At 40.2% G+C, this 21,889-nt stretch overlaps 1 protein-coding gene across 7 annotated transcripts in view; it reads left to right on the forward strand.

Moving 5' to 3' along the window:
• Positions 1 to 21,889, forward strand: part of LOC137347116 (tensin-3-like) — a 547,175-nt gene that overhangs the window by 406,262 nt on the left and 119,024 nt on the right. For all 7 annotated transcript variants that reach the window (XM_068011228.1, XM_068011236.1, XM_068011247.1 and 4 more), the window contains 2 exons: positions 4,878 to 4,982; positions 16,216 to 17,478. In XM_068011228.1, coding sequence (XP_067867329.1) covers positions 4,878 to 4,982; positions 16,216 to 17,478 — 1,368 coding nt within the window. The remainder of the gene's footprint in view (positions 1 to 4,877; positions 4,983 to 16,215; positions 17,479 to 21,889) is intronic.

Here is a 21,889-nt window from a genome sequence, read left to right on the forward strand (position 1 = left end):
AATCAAAACACTTGCTTCATTTACATCACACTTTGGAACAAAGACTCTTTCACATCTTTTCTCCTTCTATGCCTTTCGTATCTGTGGATGGTTTTGAAGGACAGTTGGCTCCGATATTAACTGCGAGTATGGTGGCAATGCTGTAATCAGCTGAAGCAGCAAGGTCAATGATGTGGAGACCCTAGCGGGGGGCTTTTTAAAAATTATTTATTCATTCCAATGACAGCATTTGTTGCCCATCCCTAATTGCCCTTGACAACTAAATTCAGAGGGCAGTTAAGAGTCAGCCACATTGCTGTTGATCTGAACTCACATGGCGTCCAGACCAGGTGAGGACAGCAGATTTCCTTCCCGAAAGGGCATTAGTGAACCAGATGGGTTTTTATGACAATCAGTGGTAGGTTTGTGGTCACCATTACTGAGAAAAGCTTTCAATTCCAGATATTATTCAGAATTTAAATTCCATCAGCTACTGTGGTGAGATTTGAACCCATGACCCCAGAGTATTAGCTTGGGTTTCTGGATTACTAGTCATTACCACTAGGCCACCATCTCACCTTAACTGACAATGGCCTCCCTGCTCAGGCCTCTAGTTTAATACTGCAGATTGGGGCTTGACATCATCATACCAAGTCTGCATGGCTGAAGGAGGATCCTACTTCCTTCCTGCAGGGGTCCTGCTCATCATCTCAAAAGAGCAGGTTAATATGGGGACATGGCAGAAAGGAAGTGGGTTCAGTGGCGGTAACTTCAGGTGGCGGTGGTTATAATTGAGACCATAGAATGTGGAGCAAGGAAAGACCCTTTGCTCAAAGGTCTTAAAAAAAAAAAATTGTGAAGGTAAAATTGGCAGAACAAATTTTGAAAATACATTTAAAAGTCTCCACAAAAAATAGATGACATTTCAAAATGTATCTGAAAAGATGCAAATTAAATATATACTGTATATGTAGTTAAATAGGGAAGTTAAACATAGCAAGGAGGGAAAGTACAAGTGCTTCTAAAGATTTAAGGAAGCGGAGAATGTGGTTACCACCTTGCCTTGACAGTCAACTCAGCAGAAAGTAACAAAAATAAAAGCAAAATACTGCTGGAAATCTGAAATCAAAACAGAAAGTGCGAGAAATACTCAGCAGGTTTGGCAGCATCAGTGGAGAGAGTAAACACTTAACGTTTTGAGTCGGATATGACTCTTCAGACCCCGTCAGTGATAAATAAGATTTCTAACTTAAGAAAAATATAAAGAAATTCAAAGCAACATTGTGAATCTACTTGTAAGAATTAACTTTAACATGTTTGAAATGTGTTCATGAATATTTTTCATTGGAGCTTGTCTCTGTCTCAGAAGCCAGACTTGAAACTTATTTAGGCTTAGCTAGTTTTAGCTTAGTTTAGAGATACAGCACTGAAACAGGCCCTTCGGCCCACTGAGTCTGTGCCGACCATTAACCACCCATTTATACTAATCCTACACTAATCCCATATTCCTACCACATCCTCACCTGTCCCTATATTTCCCTACCACCTACCTATACTAGGGGCAATTGCTACTGGCCAATTTACCTATCAACCAGCAAGTCTTTGGCATGTGGGAGGAAACCGGAGCACCCGGAGGAAACCCACGCAGACACAGGGAGAACTTGCAAACTCCACACAGCCAGTACCCAGAATTGAACCCGGGTCGCTGGAGCTGTGAGGCTGCGGTGCTAACCACTGCGCCACTGTGCCGCCCCAGTTTGTGGGACAACTGTCCCACTTGGACATTGGTGAAGAGGACTTTGCAAAGTTGATTGTACCGAGATTGCCTCAGGTTTCTCCTGATACAATTTCCTCTTCTGATTGAACTTTGTAGTAATCGTTTACGCTGGGTAGCTTCCTCGGCCACGACAGTGATCATTAATAGTTAACTGTTTAGGTGGGACTTGAATTGCATATAGTCCAGACCAAAGAGGTTTGGAAGGCTGCAAAGAGTTATTGAACCAGTTGGTATTTATGACAATTCATAAGCTTTCGATTACTTTCTTAGTGCTATTTCACAAATTACCAGATTTATTGAATTCCGTTTCACAGCTTGCCATGGTCAATATTGAACTTTTGACTTCTCAGTTGCAGTTCCACTAGAATAACCATGAGGTCAACATTAAAGGCCTGCTACCCGACTCAAACCCGACAGTACCCGGCGACATGTGTCGGGTCAGTTTGCTCTTCCGGGTCCGGCTTTCGGGCTCAGGTCGGGTTGGGCCGGGTCCAGGTCGGACACACACAGTACTGCACAGACTGAGAGTCTGCGCAGTGAGCGAGTGAGTGTCTCTATGATGTCATTGCCCTCATGCTGCAGCAGTGCAGCTTCCTTCCATTTCATCCATCCAAAAGTGGTAAGTACAGTGAGTGCACTATGGTCGGGTTGGGTCGGGTCAGGTGCGGGTCGGGTTGGGTTGGGCGCAGGAAAAAGTGGAAGGACTGGGGCCAGGTTGGGCTCGGGTCCAATGTGGTTCTGTCGGGTTCGGGTCAGGTTTTTTTTTTCCAGACCCGATCAGGCCTTTAGTCAACATACATGGAATCTTCACGTCTATCATGTACTTTTCTTTCAGTGGCCACGTGGCCCTGGCAAGAGAGAGTGCAGTGGAGAAGAAAAAGAGAAGAGGGCAGTTTGGGAGCACAGACCACATAAGCAGTGTATAACTTGCAGTAGATCCTATCGTGGCAAGTAATTTGCCATGTTGAAACCAGCTATCTAGGCTCAGCAGAGAGCAGTGATTGAAAGGGATCAGGTTAAGTGGGAACAATTATCTGTACATGACTATTTGTAGAAGATAGACTACAATGATGGAGACAACGGTTACTCTCTCCCATCTTTGTGCATGATACAGACATGAACAGCAGCTAAGTGAAGATATAACAAGGTCTGTGCAACAACCAGGGTCATTATTGAATGCACAGTGCTTCAGCTAGCTGGCCAGCATAGAGGGTGTATTATAGTACAACCCTGCTCGGACCATAAAGGTTATCATCGTCCACAACATGCTGCTCAACACTGACTTCATTATTTTATCCAATATTTATCCATTAACCAACACCTAACAACAGATTATCTAGTCATTATCACATTGCTGTTTGTAGGACCTAGCTGTGTGTCAATTGGCTGCACTATTTGCTACATTACAACAGTGTATACACTTCAGTGATTGTAATGTGCTTTAGAACTTCCTGAAGTTGTGAAAGGGGCTATATAAAAGCAAATCTGTTTCTCTTTCTTATTATTGAGGCGAGCCATTTGGGGCATGTTGGACTAGTTCTTGAGATTCTCCAGTAGAAGCAAAAGAGAATGTATGTTAGAATTTGGCCTACAAGACATCCCATAGTCCTTGCCCAGTTGCACAGTGTGTCCTGTGGTCATGTGTTGCACTGTCCAGGGGAGCACACATAATTGGCAAAGTTGAAACTGGGTCTCAAATTTGTGGATCCCTTAGGTTTCCTCTTGGCCCATTACTTTAATATTCTCGAGCCCAAGATGTCCAGCATTGCAGGTTTTAATGTTAAAGGATTTGAGTTTCTTCAATGTGTTATGCTTGCTTTGACCTGTGAGCAGAGCACTGCCAAGATGCTCGAAGTTTCAAAAGCGCATAGAGTGACACTCAAGTGTCTATCCTGTGACCCCAGCATGTGTGAGCAAATATTACAAGCTTGCTTTTTAACATATTAACAGAATATTGGGTGGAAATTGATCTTGACAGATCTCTGCCTGTTCTTCAGTCAAATGCTATCACATCATCTGTTCCCTTGCTCATTTGTTGTTGGCCACAGCAGTAATTCATTGGGCAGCCACCTCAAGCAGTGCACATATCCCTGTGAGAAGTAGCTCTGGAGACTAAAATTGGACAACCCCTCTTCCATACAGAAGCATCTTCGACAGATCATGTGGAATGGGAAGATACGCAATGTTCCCCAGTCATCGTCAGTCTTCTCCAGTAAAACGTTCTGGTCAGCAGAGTTGTAGAAATGAAGCCCTTTAAAATAGCAACAGAAACCCTTTCAGAGCTGAGGCTGCAATCAATTTTGTGACCCCTCCCACTGAAATCTCAGTCTGGGCTGGAAGCTCACTATGACTTGGGCATTGGTAATGTCAGGACGTGCAAAGCTTACTCTATTGAGGCATTGGGAAAGACTGAGAGGAGACCAACAAGAAAGATTTCAAGACTTCAGTATGTGTCCTGTCAGTGTAATATGTATGTAAAAATGTAAATTAAAAAGGGCATGTAAAAAAAGTTAAATCATAACTCAAATAATTTAATGTGAAATTTTACTGTAATTTTGCATTTTGCATTTCCATGAAAAGTTTACTTTTATATTGATGGCTCTGTTATGTTTAAAAAGGATTTCAAGCTGATAGAATGTAGAGCTAACAATGCCTCGAGTTTCCTCATAACAAGCAACCCTTTATTATTTTCAAAAATAAATGTTTCGAATGAGAAAGTTATATCTATATATATATATGAAACATAATTAGAGATTTCAGTTAGAAATTGTATGTTTTCAATGTTCTGGTCTTACTGGATATAAGTGAAACAAACCACAACTATGGGTGTGTGCTGACTCTTGTGGGATTCAGGATTAAATACATCATTAATCCAAGCTCTGAAGCTTATTTTCTAAGCTTTCCTTTCAAACAGTTTTTTCTTAATTCTCAACTACATTTTGATAGTATCTCACAATGGATGTATATTGTACCTTCTTGCATGTGGAAAACAATAGCACAATATCCATCAGTTGGAGTAAGATGAGTGTTGTCAGGAATGTATTTGCTCTAGTAAAAAGCTTCTGAGAATGTAAAGCCATGTAATTGTAAATGTAATGCGAAACATATTCTCTTTGTATAGGTTCTGAGCATCTCCAGAATGATCATGGTGTCGCTGTGGATTATAACACTGCTGATCCATTGATCCGATGGGACTCGTATGAGACCCTCACAGCTGATGGGGAAGGTAAGACAGGCATATTGCATTAAATTTAATTTGGATTATCTAAAGCTTTTGTTTAAAGTTTGTCCTCGTTAAAGGAGGGATGTTGATAGAATGGAATAGTATCCATTTTGAGCACTCAGTGTCACAGAGTGTACTTCCAAGTCAGTTATAATAGTTAGATGTGGAATAAGGTTTCCTACATTTTGCAACAGTAATATTTCTCAATGCCAGCCTCTGAGCAATACTCCCTCCTACAGCTGTGTGTTGTGGTTCCACTTCTTACATTGATGATCATCTTCTTCTTCTTTGGCCTCCTTATCTCGAGAGACAATGGGTAAGCGCCTGGAGGTGGTCAGTGGTTTGTGGAGCAGCGCCTGGAGTGGCTATAAAGGCCAATTCTAGAGTGACAGGCTCTTCCACAGGTGCTGCAGAAAAATTTGTTTGTCGGGGCTGTTACACAGTTGGCTCTCCCCTTGCGCTTCTGTCTTTTTTCCTGCCAACTGCTAAGTCTTTTCGACTCGGCACACTTTAGCCCCACCTTTATGGCTGCCCGCCAGCTCTGGCGAACGCTGGCAACTGACTCCCACGACTTGTGATCAATGTCACAGGACTTCATGTCGCATTTGCAGACGTCTTTGAAGCGGAGACATGGACGGCCGGTGGGTCTGATTCCAGTGGCGAGCTCGCTGTACAATGTGTCTTTGGGGATCCTGCCATCTTCCATGTGGCTCACATGGCCAAGCCATCACAAGCGCCGCTGACTCAGTAGTGTGTATAAGCTGGGGATGTTGGCCGCCTCGAGGACTTCTGTGTTGGAGATACGGTCCTGCCACCTGATGCCAATTTCTACATTGATGATATTGAGAGTGATATTGCTAATATAGTGCTGTTAGCCAATGCCCACTAGGAACTGGATTGAAAATTCCCAAACTCACTTTATTTAAAACCCTCACAGATAGACATCCACAAAGGAGACTTTCATTCCATCAGTCTTTGCTCAGGTGAAAGGCTACTGCCCGATTTACTGCACCACAGTCTCTGGCCTGCATGTCTGATCTTAGTGCAGGTAAAATTGTAGGCATGATCAGTAATACAGTTATTCATACCTTCCTCCTGAATAGTATAAACCAAGTCCCCATTACTCTATATTGTGCATTCTTCTCATAGAAGTATGAGAAATCTAAAATAACAAACTTATCTTTTGTGATCTATATTAAAAGTCCCTTCCAAGCATCGCTCCTCTGCATAGGAATCTTTTTAAGGAATTAATTTCTATTAAGATATTCTCTGAAGTAGTGACAGTACATGTTTCTTGGAACTTCTAAGGCCCTGTTGTTGTTAAAGAAAATTCAAACCTAAGGAATAACCAGTGTAAAATTTTAAATAAATATTGATAAATTTCTTTAGAGAGTCCATTTAAACTAGAATGGCAGGGGGATGGGAACCTGAGCGGGGAGACTGAGGTGGAGGAAACAAGGATAGAACCAAAAGACAGGAAACAAAAAGGCAAAAGTGGAAGGCATAGAAATCAAGGGCAAGAAATAAATAGGGCCATAGTACGAAATAATGCTAAGATGACTAAGAATGTTAAAAAGACAAGCCTAAAGGCATTTTGTCTCGCTACACGGAGTATTCGCAATAAGGTAGGCGAATTGACCGCGCAAATAGATGTAAATGGATACGATATAGTTGCGATTACTGAGACATGGCTGCAGGGTGACCAAGGATGGGAACTGAACATCCAGGGGTATTCAATATTTAGGAAGGACAGGCAAAAAGGGAAAGAAGGTGGAGTAGCATTGTTAGTAAAAGAGGAAATCAATACAATAGTGAGGAAGGATATTAGTTCAGAGAATTATGATGTGAAATCTGTATGGGTGGAGTTAAGAAACACCAAGGGCAGAAAATGTTGGTAGGAGTTGTATATAGACCCCCAAACAGTAGTGGTGATGTAGAGGATGGCATTAAACAGGAAATTAAAGACACATGCAATAAGAGTGCAACTGTAATTATGGGTGACTTTCATCTACATATAGATTGGGCAAAACAAATTAGCAATAATACTGTCGAGGAGGAATTCCTGGAGTGTGTACGTGATGGTTTTTTGGACCAATACATTGAGGAACCAACGAGAGAACAGGCCATCCTAGACTGGGTATTGTGTAATGAGAAAGGATTAGTTAACAATCTTGTTGTGCGGGGTCCCTTGGGGAAGAGCAACCATAGCATGAAAAAATTCTTCATTAAGATGGAGAGTGAGAGAGTTGATTCCAAGACTAGGGTCCAGAATCTAAATGAAGGAAACTATGAATGTATGAGGCGCGAGTTGGCTATGATAGATTGGGGAACGTTACTTAAAAGGTTGACAGTGGATAGGCAATGGCTAGCATTTAAAGAGCACATGGATGAATTACAACAATTGTTTATTCCTGTCTGGTGCAAAAATAAAACAGGAAGGGTGCCTCAACCGTGGCTTATAAAATAAATTAGGGATAGTATTAGATGCAAGGAGGAGAAATATAAAATGTCCAGAGCAAGCAGCAAACCTGAGGATTGGAAGAAGTTTAGAATTCAGCAAAGGAGGACAAAGGGATGGATTAAGAAGGGGAATTTAGAGTATGAGAGTAGGCTTGCAGAGAACATAAAAACTGATTGTAAAAGCTTCTATAGATATGTGAAGAGAAAAAGATTAGTGAAGACAAATGTGGGTCCCTTACAGTCAGAAACGGGGGAATTTATAATGGGGAACAAAGAAATGGCAGACCAATTAAATACATATTTTGGTTCTGTCTTCACAAAGGAAGAAACAAATTACCTCCCAGAAATGTTGGGGAACATAGGATCTAGTGAGAAGGAGTAACTGTATGAAATCAGTATTAGTAGGGAAATGGTGTTAGGAAAATTGATGGGATTGAAGGCCGATAAATCCTCAGGGCCTGATAACCTACATCCCAGAGTACTTAAGGAACTGGCCCTAGAAATAGTAGATGCATTGCTGGTCATTTTCCAAAATTCTATCGACTCTGGGACAGTTCCAAATGATTGGAGAGTAGCTCATGTAACCCCACTATTTAAAAAAGGAGGTAGAGAGAAAACAGGGAATTATAGACCGGTTAGCCTGACATCAGTAGTGGGGAAAGTGCTAGAGTCCATTATTAAAGATGTAATAGCAGAGCACCTGGAAAACAATGACAGGATCGGACGAAGTCAACATGGATTTATGAAAGGGAAATCATGCTTGACAAATCTACTGGAATTTTTTGAAGATGTAACTAGTAGAATAGATAAGGGAGAACCAGTGGATGTGGTGTATTTGAACTTTGAGAAGGCTTTTGATAAGGTCCCACATAAGAGATTAGTGTGCAAAGTTAAAGCACATGGGTTTGGGGGTAAGGCTCTGACATGGACAGAGAACTGGTTGGCAGAAAGGAAACAAAGAGTAGGAATAAACGGGTCTTTTTCCAAGTGGCAGGCAGTGACTAGTGGGGTACTGCAGGGATCGGTACTAGGACCCCAGCTATTCACAAATGATATAGATGAGGGAATTAAATGTAATATATCCAAGTTTGCAGATGACACAAAGCTGGGTGGGAGTGTGAGCTGTGAGGAGGATGCAGAGACGCTCCAGTGTGATTTGGACAGATTGAGTGAGTGGGCAAATACATGGCGGATGCAGTATAATGTGGATAAATGTGAGGTTATCCACTTTGGTGGCAAAAACAGAAAGGCAGATTATTACCTGAACAGTGATAGATTGGGAAAGGGGAAAGTGCAGCAAGACCTTAGTGTCCTTCTGCACCAGTCACTGAAAGTAAGCATGCAGGTGCAGCAGGCAGTTAAGAAGGCAAATGGTATGTTGGCCTTCATAGCGAGAGGATTCGAGCAGAGGAGTAAGGATGTCTTGCTGCAATTATACAAGGCTTTGGTGAGACCACATCTGGAGTATTGTGTGCAGTTTTGGTTTCCTTATCTGAGGAAGGATGTTCTTGCTATGGAGGGAGTGCAGTGAAGGTTCACCAGACTGATTCCTGGGATGGCAGGACTGACGTATGAAGAGAGATTAGGTCGATTAGGCTTGTATTCACTAGAGTTCAGAAGAATGAGAGGGGATCTCATAGAAACCTACAAAATTCTAACAGGACTTGACAGGGTAGATGCAGGAAGGATGTTCGCGATGGCGGGGGAGTCTAGGACCAGGGGTCACAGTCGAAGGATAAGGAGTAAGCCATTTAGGACTGAGATGGGAGAGATTTCTTCACCCAGAGAGCAGTGAACCTGTCGAATTCTCTACCATGAAAAGCAGTTGAGGCCAAATCATTAAATATATTCAAGAAAGAGTTAGATATAGCTCTTGGGGCTAATGGGATTATGGGATACAGGGAGAAAGCGGGAACGGGTTACTGAGTTTGGATGATAAGCCATGATCACATTGAATGGTGGAGTAGGTTCGAAGGGCCGAATGGCCTACTCCTGCTCCTATTTTTCTATGTTTCTAATTCAATTACTGAAATTCTAATCTGGTTTTTAAGGATTACTTCATTTATAAATCATCTTGCCATGTCATGAAATTGCCTCAAAAAAATCACGTAGTGAATTACTTTGTGGAGTGCACTGACTGTTCAGTAGACAAATGTGTCATCCATTGTGTAGCAGCAATAGTACTGCTAACCTACAACATGTGTCCCTTCACAAGGAAACACCTTAAAAACAAATGATCAGGAATAAAATGAAACTAAATGGAAAAAAAGTAGGTGTGGAAAATGAATTGAAAAGAAATGTCGAGCGTGGATTGTACCCAGTTGAAGTAAAGGTTGTTAGATGTGGAGGGCTAGCTTTTTCTCCATAGCAATTTTACTGCTGACAAAGTGGGACTCTACTTCTTTTATCGATGTAACCCTGTCATGACGCAATCCTATTTTCCTGGGTCACTGTAATTTTAAGATTGTGAGTGAGCTCCCCTCTGTTGGGTACACCCCTACGTGGGGGCAGGGACAGAGAATTCAATGCTGCTGCAACATTAAAGTGGCTCCAGCAGCTTAAATGGGATATGTGGTCATTTTGTGCTTAAAACATTTTGGGCCACTACAATGTTTGAAGCTGGTGGTTCTTCATGGCATTGAGCTTTCATAATTTACAGACTTTTGGTTGAGGTTTTGATGGCTGGAATCTGGCAAAGGAGAATCCAATTTTTTTGCATGAAGGAAGGAGGCTCTTGAAGGGCATGATTTCGTTCCAGTAGAAAGAGGTGGCCTTGGCAGTGAATGCCACCTTTAGCGGCCATTGCACAATTCCTTAATGCAAGATGTTCAATGACCTCAAGATAATAAGAGGAAATTATAACTTGAGCCTATGCAATGTCAGATTTCCACCCTCCTTAACCTTCATGTTATGTGCTACCTCCTTGAAATATGTATCAAAGACCACAAAAGCTTTTCTTCTCCTGCAGGTGTTCCTTCATTTACAGACTGACATGTAGGATAGCAATGAAAGACTTGTAGGATATGCTTGTTTGCTCCACCTGTAAAGGAATGCTTTCTGGCACCTGGGCTGCATTCCATGTAATGGCACGCAGAGAGCTTTCATACTCTCTTCTTAAAGAAGAAAGAGGCCCACAATCAAAGACCATGAAATGCAACTTCAGTCCCAAAGACTCCTTCGAGAAAGCATCATCCAGTTTCCTCAGAACTGAGGAGGAGCTGGAGGATGGGATTCAAAGGGAACACCATTGTAGACACCAAACACAGGCACAAGATTTAAAAAAACAGTTGGAAGGCACAAGAATTTGTTTTCATGCAAATGCTTTTATTAGTGGTTTTTGTGTGGAATGATTTAGAGCAAGGAAATGCCTGTCAGGAAGAACAGTGGAATGTTCTCAAATTGGTAGCCTTGTGTTATTCAGCCGTCTTCCAGGCAATCAGCTGGTTGTGATATTTTAGCTATTACACACTATAAAGAAAATAGCAACAAGCTTGATGATGATGGCATTGAATCATAACATCACCAAAGTGCACAACTGCTGCCAAATGAACATGTATATTTTGTCCCAGAAAGACATAGTAAAAACAAATCTTCCAAGCCATTGATCTCAGAAAATGTTGTAGATACAATTTGATGTGGCCACTGCCTGCACAAAAAATGCACTTCAGAGCAGGCAGCAGAAAAAGAATGTAAAAACAGCTATAGTGGCATAATGTGCCATCATTTTTCAGAAGCTTCCAATGTAATTCAGGTGTGTCAGTGGCCAGAAGAAGAAGAAATGACTGAAATTTCCCAATCGTTAATGGATGCAGAAGCGAATGATCTAAAAAGAAGTGTTTACTTATCCAGAACATAACTCCTCATCTCCCACTGGATGTAAAAGATGCATATATCCATTGGTATTAAATGAATAATAACAAGGAATTTAGTCACTTCATTGCACAGAAGGTTGTGTGGTAGGATTGGTAATTCTGTACTGTTTTATCTCAAATTAGGTTTCTGCATGTAAGATTAAACCTGTAGAGTGACAAATTGATTTCAATCTATTTTGGAATTGGTAAAAGAAGTAATTCATTGTACAGTGTGTTTATTGATATGTCAGAATTGGAAAGACTTTTTTCTATTTGATGTAGAATGGTAAATACTCTGAATGCGATAATTTTGTTTTTTATTGTTTGTTTCATGGGATCTGGGCATCGCTGGCAAGACCAGCATTTGTTGCCCATCCCTAATTGACCTAGAGATAGTGGTGGTGAGCTGCCTTCTTGAACTGCTACAGTCCATCTGGTGACTTGGATTGCTATTTAAAAATAAGGGCGCGTTTTGACCTGTGTATGTGTTTATGGTGTTGGTTTATCACCGTTTTCCAAGTAGTTTTGCTAGGAGCCTATTTGAATACTAATACGTCCCACTGAAAAACCTTTATTGAAACAGTGGGTACTGATTTTACTCATGTGTGAAATCTGTTCAACTGCAGTCTCCTGTATAAAAAAAGGCTGTGCCCTGTGTTGGGAGAAGGGGGGAGGTAACAGTGTAACAGAAATAGTTTTGGCATTGATATTGCTTACTACATATCAAGTTCAGTGCCTCACTAATGAACATATTTGATAGGTTATGTTGAGACTTCGGTAAATTGAATAGTGCCAATTATAGTAGGGTGACAATTTCTTCACTGATTTAATAACTCCAATAAAAAAAATGTTTGTTTCTGGCTGTTATTTTCTAATAAATCAAATCACTCTTTTGTTTGAAGCTTGTTGTGGATGAGCAGAAATTTCCTGCAATTAAATATTGGGGAAACTGGAGCCAGTGTCTTCAGCCACTGCCACAAACCCTGTTCCCTAGCCGTGGATTGCAACCCGCTACACAAAAGCAAAATACTGCGGATGCTGGAAATCTGCAATAAAAACAGAAACTGTTGGAAGTACTCAGCAGGTCAGGCAGCACCTGTGGAGAGAGAAACAAAGTTAATGTTTCAGGTCAATCACCTATCATCAGAACTGGTTTTGAGTAAGTGAAACGGGGGAGGTTAGGAAAAAGAATAATGGGGGAAGGTCTTTGATAAGGTGGAAGACAGGAGAGATTAAATGACGAAAGGGTTGGTGATACAAGGCCAAATAGAGTGGTAATAGGACAAGTAAAGTAACAAAAGATGTGTCTGGAGGAGGTGTGAATGGCAGAATGATGAGCAGCTGCTATCCGAAAGCAAAAAGAAGAGAAAAACAGGATAAATCCAAAACCTGCAAAGAAAAAGGAAACAAAATGTGTGTGTGGGGGGTGGGGCGGCAGAGTTATGGCCTGAAATTGTTGAACTCAGTTTTGAGTCCGGAAGGCTATGCCTCCAGACTCAGCATTGAGGATAACCATTTCAGATCGTAAACTTCAGTTAATCCAAAACTTGCTGCCTGTGTTCTAACTTGCACCAAGTTCCGTTTACACGTCACTCCTGTGCTTGCTGACCTGCACTGGCCCCTGGTCCAATAATTCTTCAAATTTAACATTCTCTTCCTACATTAAAGGCACTGTATGAAAGTAAGGTGTTTTTAAAGCAGTCTTGAGTCTGCGAACAATACTATTTAGATACCACTCTGCTATTTTAGTGGAGGGGCATTAATCCATTTATTTTAAATGAATTCAGGTGACCACATTAAGCATTTCTACACTCTTAGTCCATGCATAATTTCAGGGTGATTATCTTTATTGGTTACAACCTGCCTGTTCTAGGCTCTGAGAATTCTGATTAAACAGCTGGACTGAGTTAACAAAATGAATACTTTCAACAAAGTCACCAGGTTACATGTAATATGATTTCAATCTAAGCATAAATTCCATTGGTGCTTGCAGCTAGCTTGAACACACACACAAAATCCCGCCCCCTTGTTTACATTTTCCATTGCCATATTTGGCCAGTGTGAAGTCTCATGCATATCTTGTAAGACCAGTCACCTTCAGTGGGAGGAAAGCACACAGTATAATGAAAAATAAGGGCCCCTTCCCAATGCTGCTGTTGCGGTGTAAGCCTCGAGTGCAGTGATTGTTCCTGCAGCCGCACTCTTTACATGAACTTTGAATACCTACGGTAATGAAGCACAGTGTGAAAGGTAAGATGTTTGTATTAACATAGATAATGGGTTTTAAAGTTTGTGTGTTTGGGGATGGGGAAGAGCAAGTATGAAAATGGACAAGCCAAAGTAAAAAAAACTTTCTTGTGAAAAGGAATGTAGTAATGAACAAGCCCAGAGTTGCCTCAGTGTGCAAATATTTCAACAAATCATTTGGTTTAGCTGCTTTAACTACACGCCATCTCATCGGATCGGTTATTTATTCCTACTGAGAGTTTTATGCTAATTGCGAGTAGGGATAGCATATGATTGAGGCCCAGATGTGTTTACCTAGCTGGAATCAATGTGCCTCTATTTTTACAAGTGTTGAGTGAGTGGCAATAGGATAGCTATAGGATGTGTTATCAGCTTGAAATGCCTTTATCTGGTCTATTTCTGTGTGGATTTTGTGGCAAGACACCCCAGACAGTAAAGGATTAAAAGGATGGTTGTACTGTTTAAAAGGAAAACAGATTTTTATCTTTAGAAATTCATTTCGGTCCAGTGGTTTGATGATGTTAAGATCAATTTTTCCACTTGAATGTGACAGACATTATTCAAAAATGGAGGTCTTTGAACTTGGTTAATCTGTAATTAGGGAATTTCATTATACAGACAGAATTGTGAAAAGTACACACCTACAGAGAGAGCTGACAATTCAGACCTGTGTCTTTATTTGTCTTTAGAGTGTTTGAATGTGGAAGGCAATATGTTTCATACTATGAATGTTGACCTGTAAGCATAAAAGACAGTAACATTCTTCCAAAAGCTCTGTCTTATTCTTTGTCTAGTGTAGAATGCGATAGGGGCTCTGAAAGTTTTTGGCTGCCAGGTGGGGTAGAGCTGTAGGCTGACCACTACTGCATTTTTAAAAAACTGCTCCAGATTCTCAATATGGAAAACTATTTTCCACAGGATTGGGTTCATTGTTATGAATGCAGGAGCAGGTGAAAATGTTTTTTATGTGCCGAATTAGCAATATTTGTAACTGAAATACAAGATGGTAATTCTTGTCAAGTTTATTAACCGTGGATTAATGCCATCGAGGGGAGAGTTAGTAGCTGATGCTTACAATATACATTGTTTAAAACTCATATTTTTTAAGATCTTGCATTACATGGCACTACCTTTTTCAGAGGAATAGGAGACCATGTCCTTATAGAAAAAGGCTTTGATTTAACGTATTTTTGCTCTTGCGGTTTATGACACACTAGTGTTTTAATTGGATTGCTTTTTTTTTTTAACTTCAATTTTCTCCCCTGTTCTATGGTGCTAATATATGTTGTACAGTTTGCTGGCAGCCCTCCAGTACCTCACTTGAGTGATTATTCGTCTATGAATTTGGACAGTAAGTGTCAGCAGATTCTTTGGCTGTGGAGGATATCACAGTTGAATCTTGTCATCAACTGATATTTAGTGCACAGCAGGGATTGGACTTTGCGTCCTTATGATTTAGATGCTTCTGTTTGCTGGGCAGCATGTTTACTCACTAAACCTTGTGTATTGTTCTTTAAGTCACCAAGTACCCTCTGTGTTGCCAAATACAGGGGGCATTTTCACAGCCTACTACATTTAAGACTCGCAGCTGAAGAATATATTGAGTTCAGAATGAAACCTGTCACACTTGAGTAATTGTAAGCCCTGTGGACATGAGTCCTATTGGCTCTATCGTAACAGTCACATATATTTGCATGCAGAGAGTTGAAATATACAGTGATCAGTTGAGTGCATACATATTACACATTGTATGAAGTTGTAAAGGACTACCTTTTATAGGGAAGAATATAGAAAATGAAACGGCATTTTGCAAGTTGGAAATATTAACATCTCCAATTATATCAAGAAACCGCTGTACTACTTGTGCAATGCCATAAAGTAACACAATAATAATGCCCTCTAGCAAAAGTGCGTACTGTCATTTTGACTGTTGAAATTCTTTAGCTATGGTGCCTTGAGGGGAAAAAAGATCAGTTGCTTGTCGCTTTGATTGCATCTTTATACAAGATTCAGAGAGGATATGTCAGCAGTAAAATATGATAACTATCTATAGTCACAAGGTTGACTGGATAACTCACAAGCAAGGAAGTCCAAATAAATTATGGTTAGCTGCACAAGTGAAGATATTTGTCATAGCTTGATGCTTACTTGAACCTACTTTGTTTATATGCACATCTTACAAAGTTGATCCAACCGTTTCTATTTATGAAGTAGTCTCTAATAAAAATTATTTAATAATAAATACAAGTTTCAACTTAGATTTTGAAAGGAATGCTAGTTTCAAATTGTGAAACTCATTCCAAGTGAAAATATTTTGAATGTGAAATAAATTGAAGATTATAGCTCTATGAGTAATGCTCTAAGCTTGTGTACTTAGCCTAGCAAAAGCAGTCTTGTACATATGTCCCTTTCTTTTGCATAGTGGCTTTGTTGAGTACATAGAGTCACTTAGTGAATATTACTGAGAGATTTAAAATCAGTCAGGGAACTAAAAAAAATACTCTTGATAATGTAATTGTGCACAATTGAAATGGAAAAGTATATATTTGGTTCCACTGAGCTTAAGCTAATATTGGAGCAAGAATTCAAAGCTATTTCTAGTATCACTGACACCTCATGATATTGGGTGGTTTAAAGCCATTACGTTTTGCTAATAATACTCTTCTTTCTTGTCCTAGTGTCACACACCCAAGGTCCAATCGATGGAAGTCTGTATGCCAAGGTGCGAAAGAAAAGCTCCTCTGAGGGCAACATTCCTATTGGTGGTGCTCATGCAACTACAGGACCTGACCAAATTGACCATACTCTGTCAGTCAGCAGTGACTCTGGGAACTCTACAGCCTCCATAAGAACGGACCGAACAGAGGAGCACCTGCCACCAGGTGTTAAGCGAGGTCTAAGCCTGCAAGAGAAGGCTGAGTTGGACAGGCTTTTAAGTGGATTTGGGCTGGAGAATTCTGTACAGTTGAAGGATATAACTGAAACAAGAGTAAAATACAGTGGAGTACGTCACATTGTACCAGCTCAGGTTCATGTAAATGGTGAACTGAAAGCTAAGGACAGAGAGACTGACATTTTGGATGATGAAATGCCAAATCATGATCTGCATAGTGTGGACAGCATAGGAACTCTTTCCTCTTCGGAAGGCCAACCGTCAAACAATTTGGGAAACTTCAGTTTCCACAAGAGCAGTCAGAATTCTTTGCTATCGGATGGTTTTGGAAGCAACACTGGAGATGATCTGCATAATGCTGTTGTACCTGACCTTGGTATAGGCACAGAAACAGTGTATGACAGAACATTTGGTGGAGTTACTGAGGCAAAGAATGCCTTACAGAGACCAAGAAACCCTTCACTGTCAACACAACCACAGGGTTATAACCAGAGCAATTATTCAACTCAAACCTGGGTGCGACAACAGCAAATGGTTGCTGCTCAACAGTATGCCTATCCAGCAGAAAATGACTTGAGGTTTGCAATGGTGGGCACTGGAGAAGATCAGGGCAGAACGCAAACAACATCCAAGCTTCCTGATACTCCCACAAGAGGGTCCAGCAGTCGGGATGCTGTGCAGAGGGGGCTTAGCACATTATCAGGAGACAGTAAATTACAAGACCACCAAATCCTTGAGGTCTTGCTTGAACATGAAAATCAAGGTCTGAAACCTTCTGAGGTTAATCAGACTGCTGAAGGTACAGGATTGGGCTCTAAAAAGCAAGATTTGTCTACTTCCCCAACTTTGGATATTGATCAGTCAATTGAACAGCTCAATAAACTTATAATGGACCTGGATCCCACATTTGTCCCAATTCCTACTCGTGTTAATTCTGTAAATAAAGGCGCTCTTCTCAAGAAAGATGTCATCCTGCAAGGAAGCAACAGTGTGAATCCAGGGCCCCTGGAACAAACTGAAAGGGTTTCTGGAAGCAACTGCCAACAAGGTAAATGAACTGGATAGTTAGTTTATAAGTTGCCTGGAAGCAGCAAATCTGTTGCAGAATACCTAGCTGCTCTTCAGTAAGCATATCATTGGTAAGAATTCCTCTGGTCACTCGATGTAGTGATATTTTAAGTGCATTAATGAAAGTTTCCAGTTTGGTGTCTCTAGAAAAATCATAAACACATTATAAAATACTGATTGGAAGAAATCTCATGAATACACTTATAGTATCTCTACAACAAGGTTAATTTCCTGAGCTCATTGTCTCAGCATGGAGACTCCACCACTGGAAGTGTATATTTGGAATTCAGGTATGTCTGTCTCCACCCATTAAGGTTATCCCCGTAGTGTCCAGAGGATTGCTTATATCCATGGTGGCTAACCCAGTCCTCTTCACATAATTTTCTCCACTTTCTATACTTTTCTCGTGGCGGCACTGAACTTCTATAAGGCTAGAATTCCACAATCAGTCAGCAGTCTGTTTGACCATGAGTGGTATTACAACTGAACCTGACACTGTCCACAAAATGCACGTTTACAATTTGTAGTGGGGACTATAATTATTTTTTTCCCTCCCTGTTGGCATGTTAGTTATTTATTTGAATGTTCAATACTATTTGTGACAAATATGTATTGTGGAAGTTAAGATCCCACATAACAATATTAAACAAAAAGTTGAAATACATTTGTAAATCATTTAGAGTATAATTTAATCCTTTTTATACAAAAAAAAGAGCTCCATTGAAGGATTAGTGACCAAGAGTGTTGTCCAGTGTGGAACTAAGCTCTAGGTTCAATCCCTAATCTCTCCCATTAACTGATCTCAGCTAAGTGGTGGTAAAAAGAAATATTGGTTAACCTCTTTTAATCTTGGGCTGGAGAAGACGGATACGTGCCAGAGATCCTGCATTTGGTCAGTATCCGACAGCCCAGCTGGAAGCCCACACTTACGTGCATTAGGGGAAGCTAGCACTGGGCTCAGCTGTAATGCCCTATGCTTAAATAGACTGACCACAGTCATGATCTACGTTCATGCATGAAGAAGGACTACACAGGTGAGATACCACTCAGCATATGGAGCACCGTACGAGCTTGTGCCATCGAGAAATGGAGTGAAAGTTGGGAGAATTATGTTTTCCAAATTATATCTCTGTTTAAAGTGGTTCAAAACTACTGCATCTGAAATCTGTGAAGAGCTCAGCTATGTGACCAGTGGCACAACCCCTTTTCACTTTTCAAAGATGCTTGAAAACTAGCATTTTTGTTGTACCATCAAAAGTATTATCTCAGGTAATTACTGAGTATGCCTCACATTTGTTTTGTTATTGTACGTGTTTAGTCTTCCATATGAAGTACAGCTTGTATGGTAGCTCTTATATCAACTTTGATTTTACAGTTGTCTAGGAGAAGCAGAATAATGCTCACAAATCAGGACACGTCATCAAGATCGTATCTTTGTTGTCTATGTGGCAGCTGGTTGGTGAATTTAATATCAGGTTGTAAAGAGTGCAGTTACATGTGACAATATTTTCTCACTGCTTACATATACAGTGTGTTTGATTTGTTTATCAAGATTTACGAACTATATAGAATATAGAGGGAAAAATGTAGGGAAGTTCTCAAATTTTCCCAGGCATGGTATGGTACAACATTTGTAATAGCACCAATGAAATAAATGATTTAAAACAACAATGCTTTCTTTCGCTGGTAGACAGAGTAGTCTTCCCCTGAAACCTCAACTGTGTGCCACCTGTATTGTTCCTTGATTGGCTGACAGGGTAGGTTTTGCTACTTCTATTTCTCTTTTCCCAAGGTAACACAATATGTCTCTGAAGGAGTTCATCTTGTGAAAAGGCCAGTCAGTGAGGATTAATGAGTTTACATGGCATTACAATCTGGAGTTCAACTTGGAGTTCTGTGTTAGAGAGGAATGAGAAATGTTCAGCACGTCAGTGTTTAGAAGCTCATTCTTGTTGCATGGTAAATGGAATTCTAATATTCCTGTCTCATGCTGCTTTTAGAAGTGTTTGATTGTAAAGTTGCTGATTTGAACATGAGAAAAATCGTTGACAGATGTTGTTTGATATGTTATGGCTATGAACGTGTTACGTGCCATTGCTTATCCGTATTGCCAGTAGAAAACCACAGGTGCAACTGCACCAGGTGAGTGGTTTAGCTCTTGGCTTAAGATATTATTTCTACAACAGTGTCACATCTTCCATTACAGGCTAGAGCATTGTGTTTTCAATTGGTCAGTATTTTTGACAGTTAAATGCCATAATCCAATAGTGGAATTATGACACGTATTCATAAGAGCTGATACATTTTTCTGATAATACTTCACAAACTTTGGAGTGAAGGATGCACTGCTTTGTGCCTTCTGTGATGCCCAAGTTTTGGAAATTGCTCACATAAAAAAATCTGATACATGAAATGACTATGTAGTTTAAAAAAAAAAAAATCCATTCCTGGCACATGCAATCTGCTGGCAAGGCTGGCATTTATTGCCCACCTTTAGTTAAGTGCAAAGGTGATAGTGGGCTGCCTTCTTGAACCACTGTTGCTGAAGGTGGTCCCGCAATGCTGTTGGGTAAGAAGTTCCAGGATTTTGCCATAATTAAACTCTAATAATTACTCTTCAATTTAAATTAATGTAATTTGGATATTTGTGTGAAGTTCTAATTGTCAGTTTGCAAATGGCTGTAAAAGAGATCAAGAGATCAAAGGACTGCAGTTATCCTGAGCTGCACAGAATTTGTAGGCCAGTAAATAGAAAAGAAAAGTGGTATTAAAAAATAGGTTTACGTGATCAGAATATATAAAAGCTTAGGAATCCTTTAAATTTTTCCCTGAGCACTTTTAAACTTCTTATAAGGTCACACATTCATGAAATGTGGATAAATGGTTTTACACAGTGGCTTATTTATGCAATCAAAGTATGCGTCTGGGTGAGGAATCAATGGTCTTTGCTGGTGCAGTCTTCAGAATGCTTAAAATAATGTGCTTTTGGATGGTTGCTCCCTTCCCAATAACTTCTACAGATGCAAATGAAAAAGATTTTAAAAAATAAACATTTACTATTCCGTAATCAATAGGTTCTTTGTATGTCTCTGTGGATATGTGCAACAGCACGTTCCATCCGAGCTCAAATTACAATTTAACATTTCGCATTTTATCATTTTAGTTAGAAGTTAGAATCCAATAATAAACAGTGAAACAAAATGTTTATACATTTATCAGGCCCGTACTACAGTGCCCAAATCCATCTGTGTTTATATATACTGAGTCCAAAGTCGACAGCACTCCAAAATCATTCCAAAGTTTTCTTCAAATGACGATTACATATCATGTAAAAATGCAACTGTGGCTGGAGGGGGATGCTAGATGTCGTTACAACAGACACCAATCACAAACACAGGTAACTGTTGTCATCTAGAACAATAGAATTCTTAGGAATTGGAAATGGCCATTAAACCCATGCATCCAAAACATTATTTAATCTGCTTCCTCCTTATATATCTCAAACATTAAAATTTTTTAAAATCCATCTATTTAAGATGTCTGCTTAAATAGCCGTCTGTTAATTTATTCCAAGTCAATCACCTTTACATTAAATAAAAATTCCACCTGGCTTCCCTTCTTGCTCTTAACATTATAGGTACATGAATCCATCTATAGGAATAAAAGACATTAAGTCCAAATAATCAATTCGTACAGTTTTTTTTTTTGTCTTTGCCAATTTTTATCCACCATTTTCACACCTTTAATGAAGCTTTCGTTTCCTTGCTGGGGAACAGGTACCGGATGTCCTCCAGTAACACCTCCAACTGGCCAATAGTTCTGTGTGACCCTTGACATGAGTGTCAGCAGGTTATTTCAACACAAGAGGCACCATGCCTACTTCCATTCCTGACCTCATCTGACATCCTCACAAATTCCTGTAATATAGATCATGAGGTAACGATTGAGGGTGGGCATCCTGACCAATTCTCACCTCCCTTACCCCATTTTTTTCTGGGCAATTTGCTGCTCCCCTTTGGTTACAATCACTGCAGTCAGCTAACTCAGTTTAGACTGGGATTGTATTTGGCTTCAACAAATTTGCTGAACTGTGGAGGCAGTAAAAGCATGTAGTTTCAAACCAGTTTGAAATTTTGCAGGTTAAATGTTGGAGACGGTTAAAAGAAAACTGCAGGCCTAATCTGTGACTGTTAGGACATCAAAGGGCCAATTTCTAACTCCACCAAGCAAGAATATCAGGAAATGGTGGGCATGCTGCCTACAAGTTTCCAGCCACTAATTTTAATGGGTTGGAAACCGTGAGCAGCATGCCCACTATTTCCAGATATGTCTAGCTGGAAGCGAAGCTTCCTGCTGGCAGCACAAACTTGTGAAATTACCCATCAAATGCC

Source organism: Heterodontus francisci, chromosome 2, assembly GCF_036365525.1.
Source record: "Heterodontus francisci isolate sHetFra1 chromosome 2, sHetFra1.hap1, whole genome shotgun sequence".
Lineage (NCBI taxonomy): Eukaryota > Metazoa > Chordata > Chondrichthyes > Heterodontiformes > Heterodontidae > Heterodontus > Heterodontus francisci.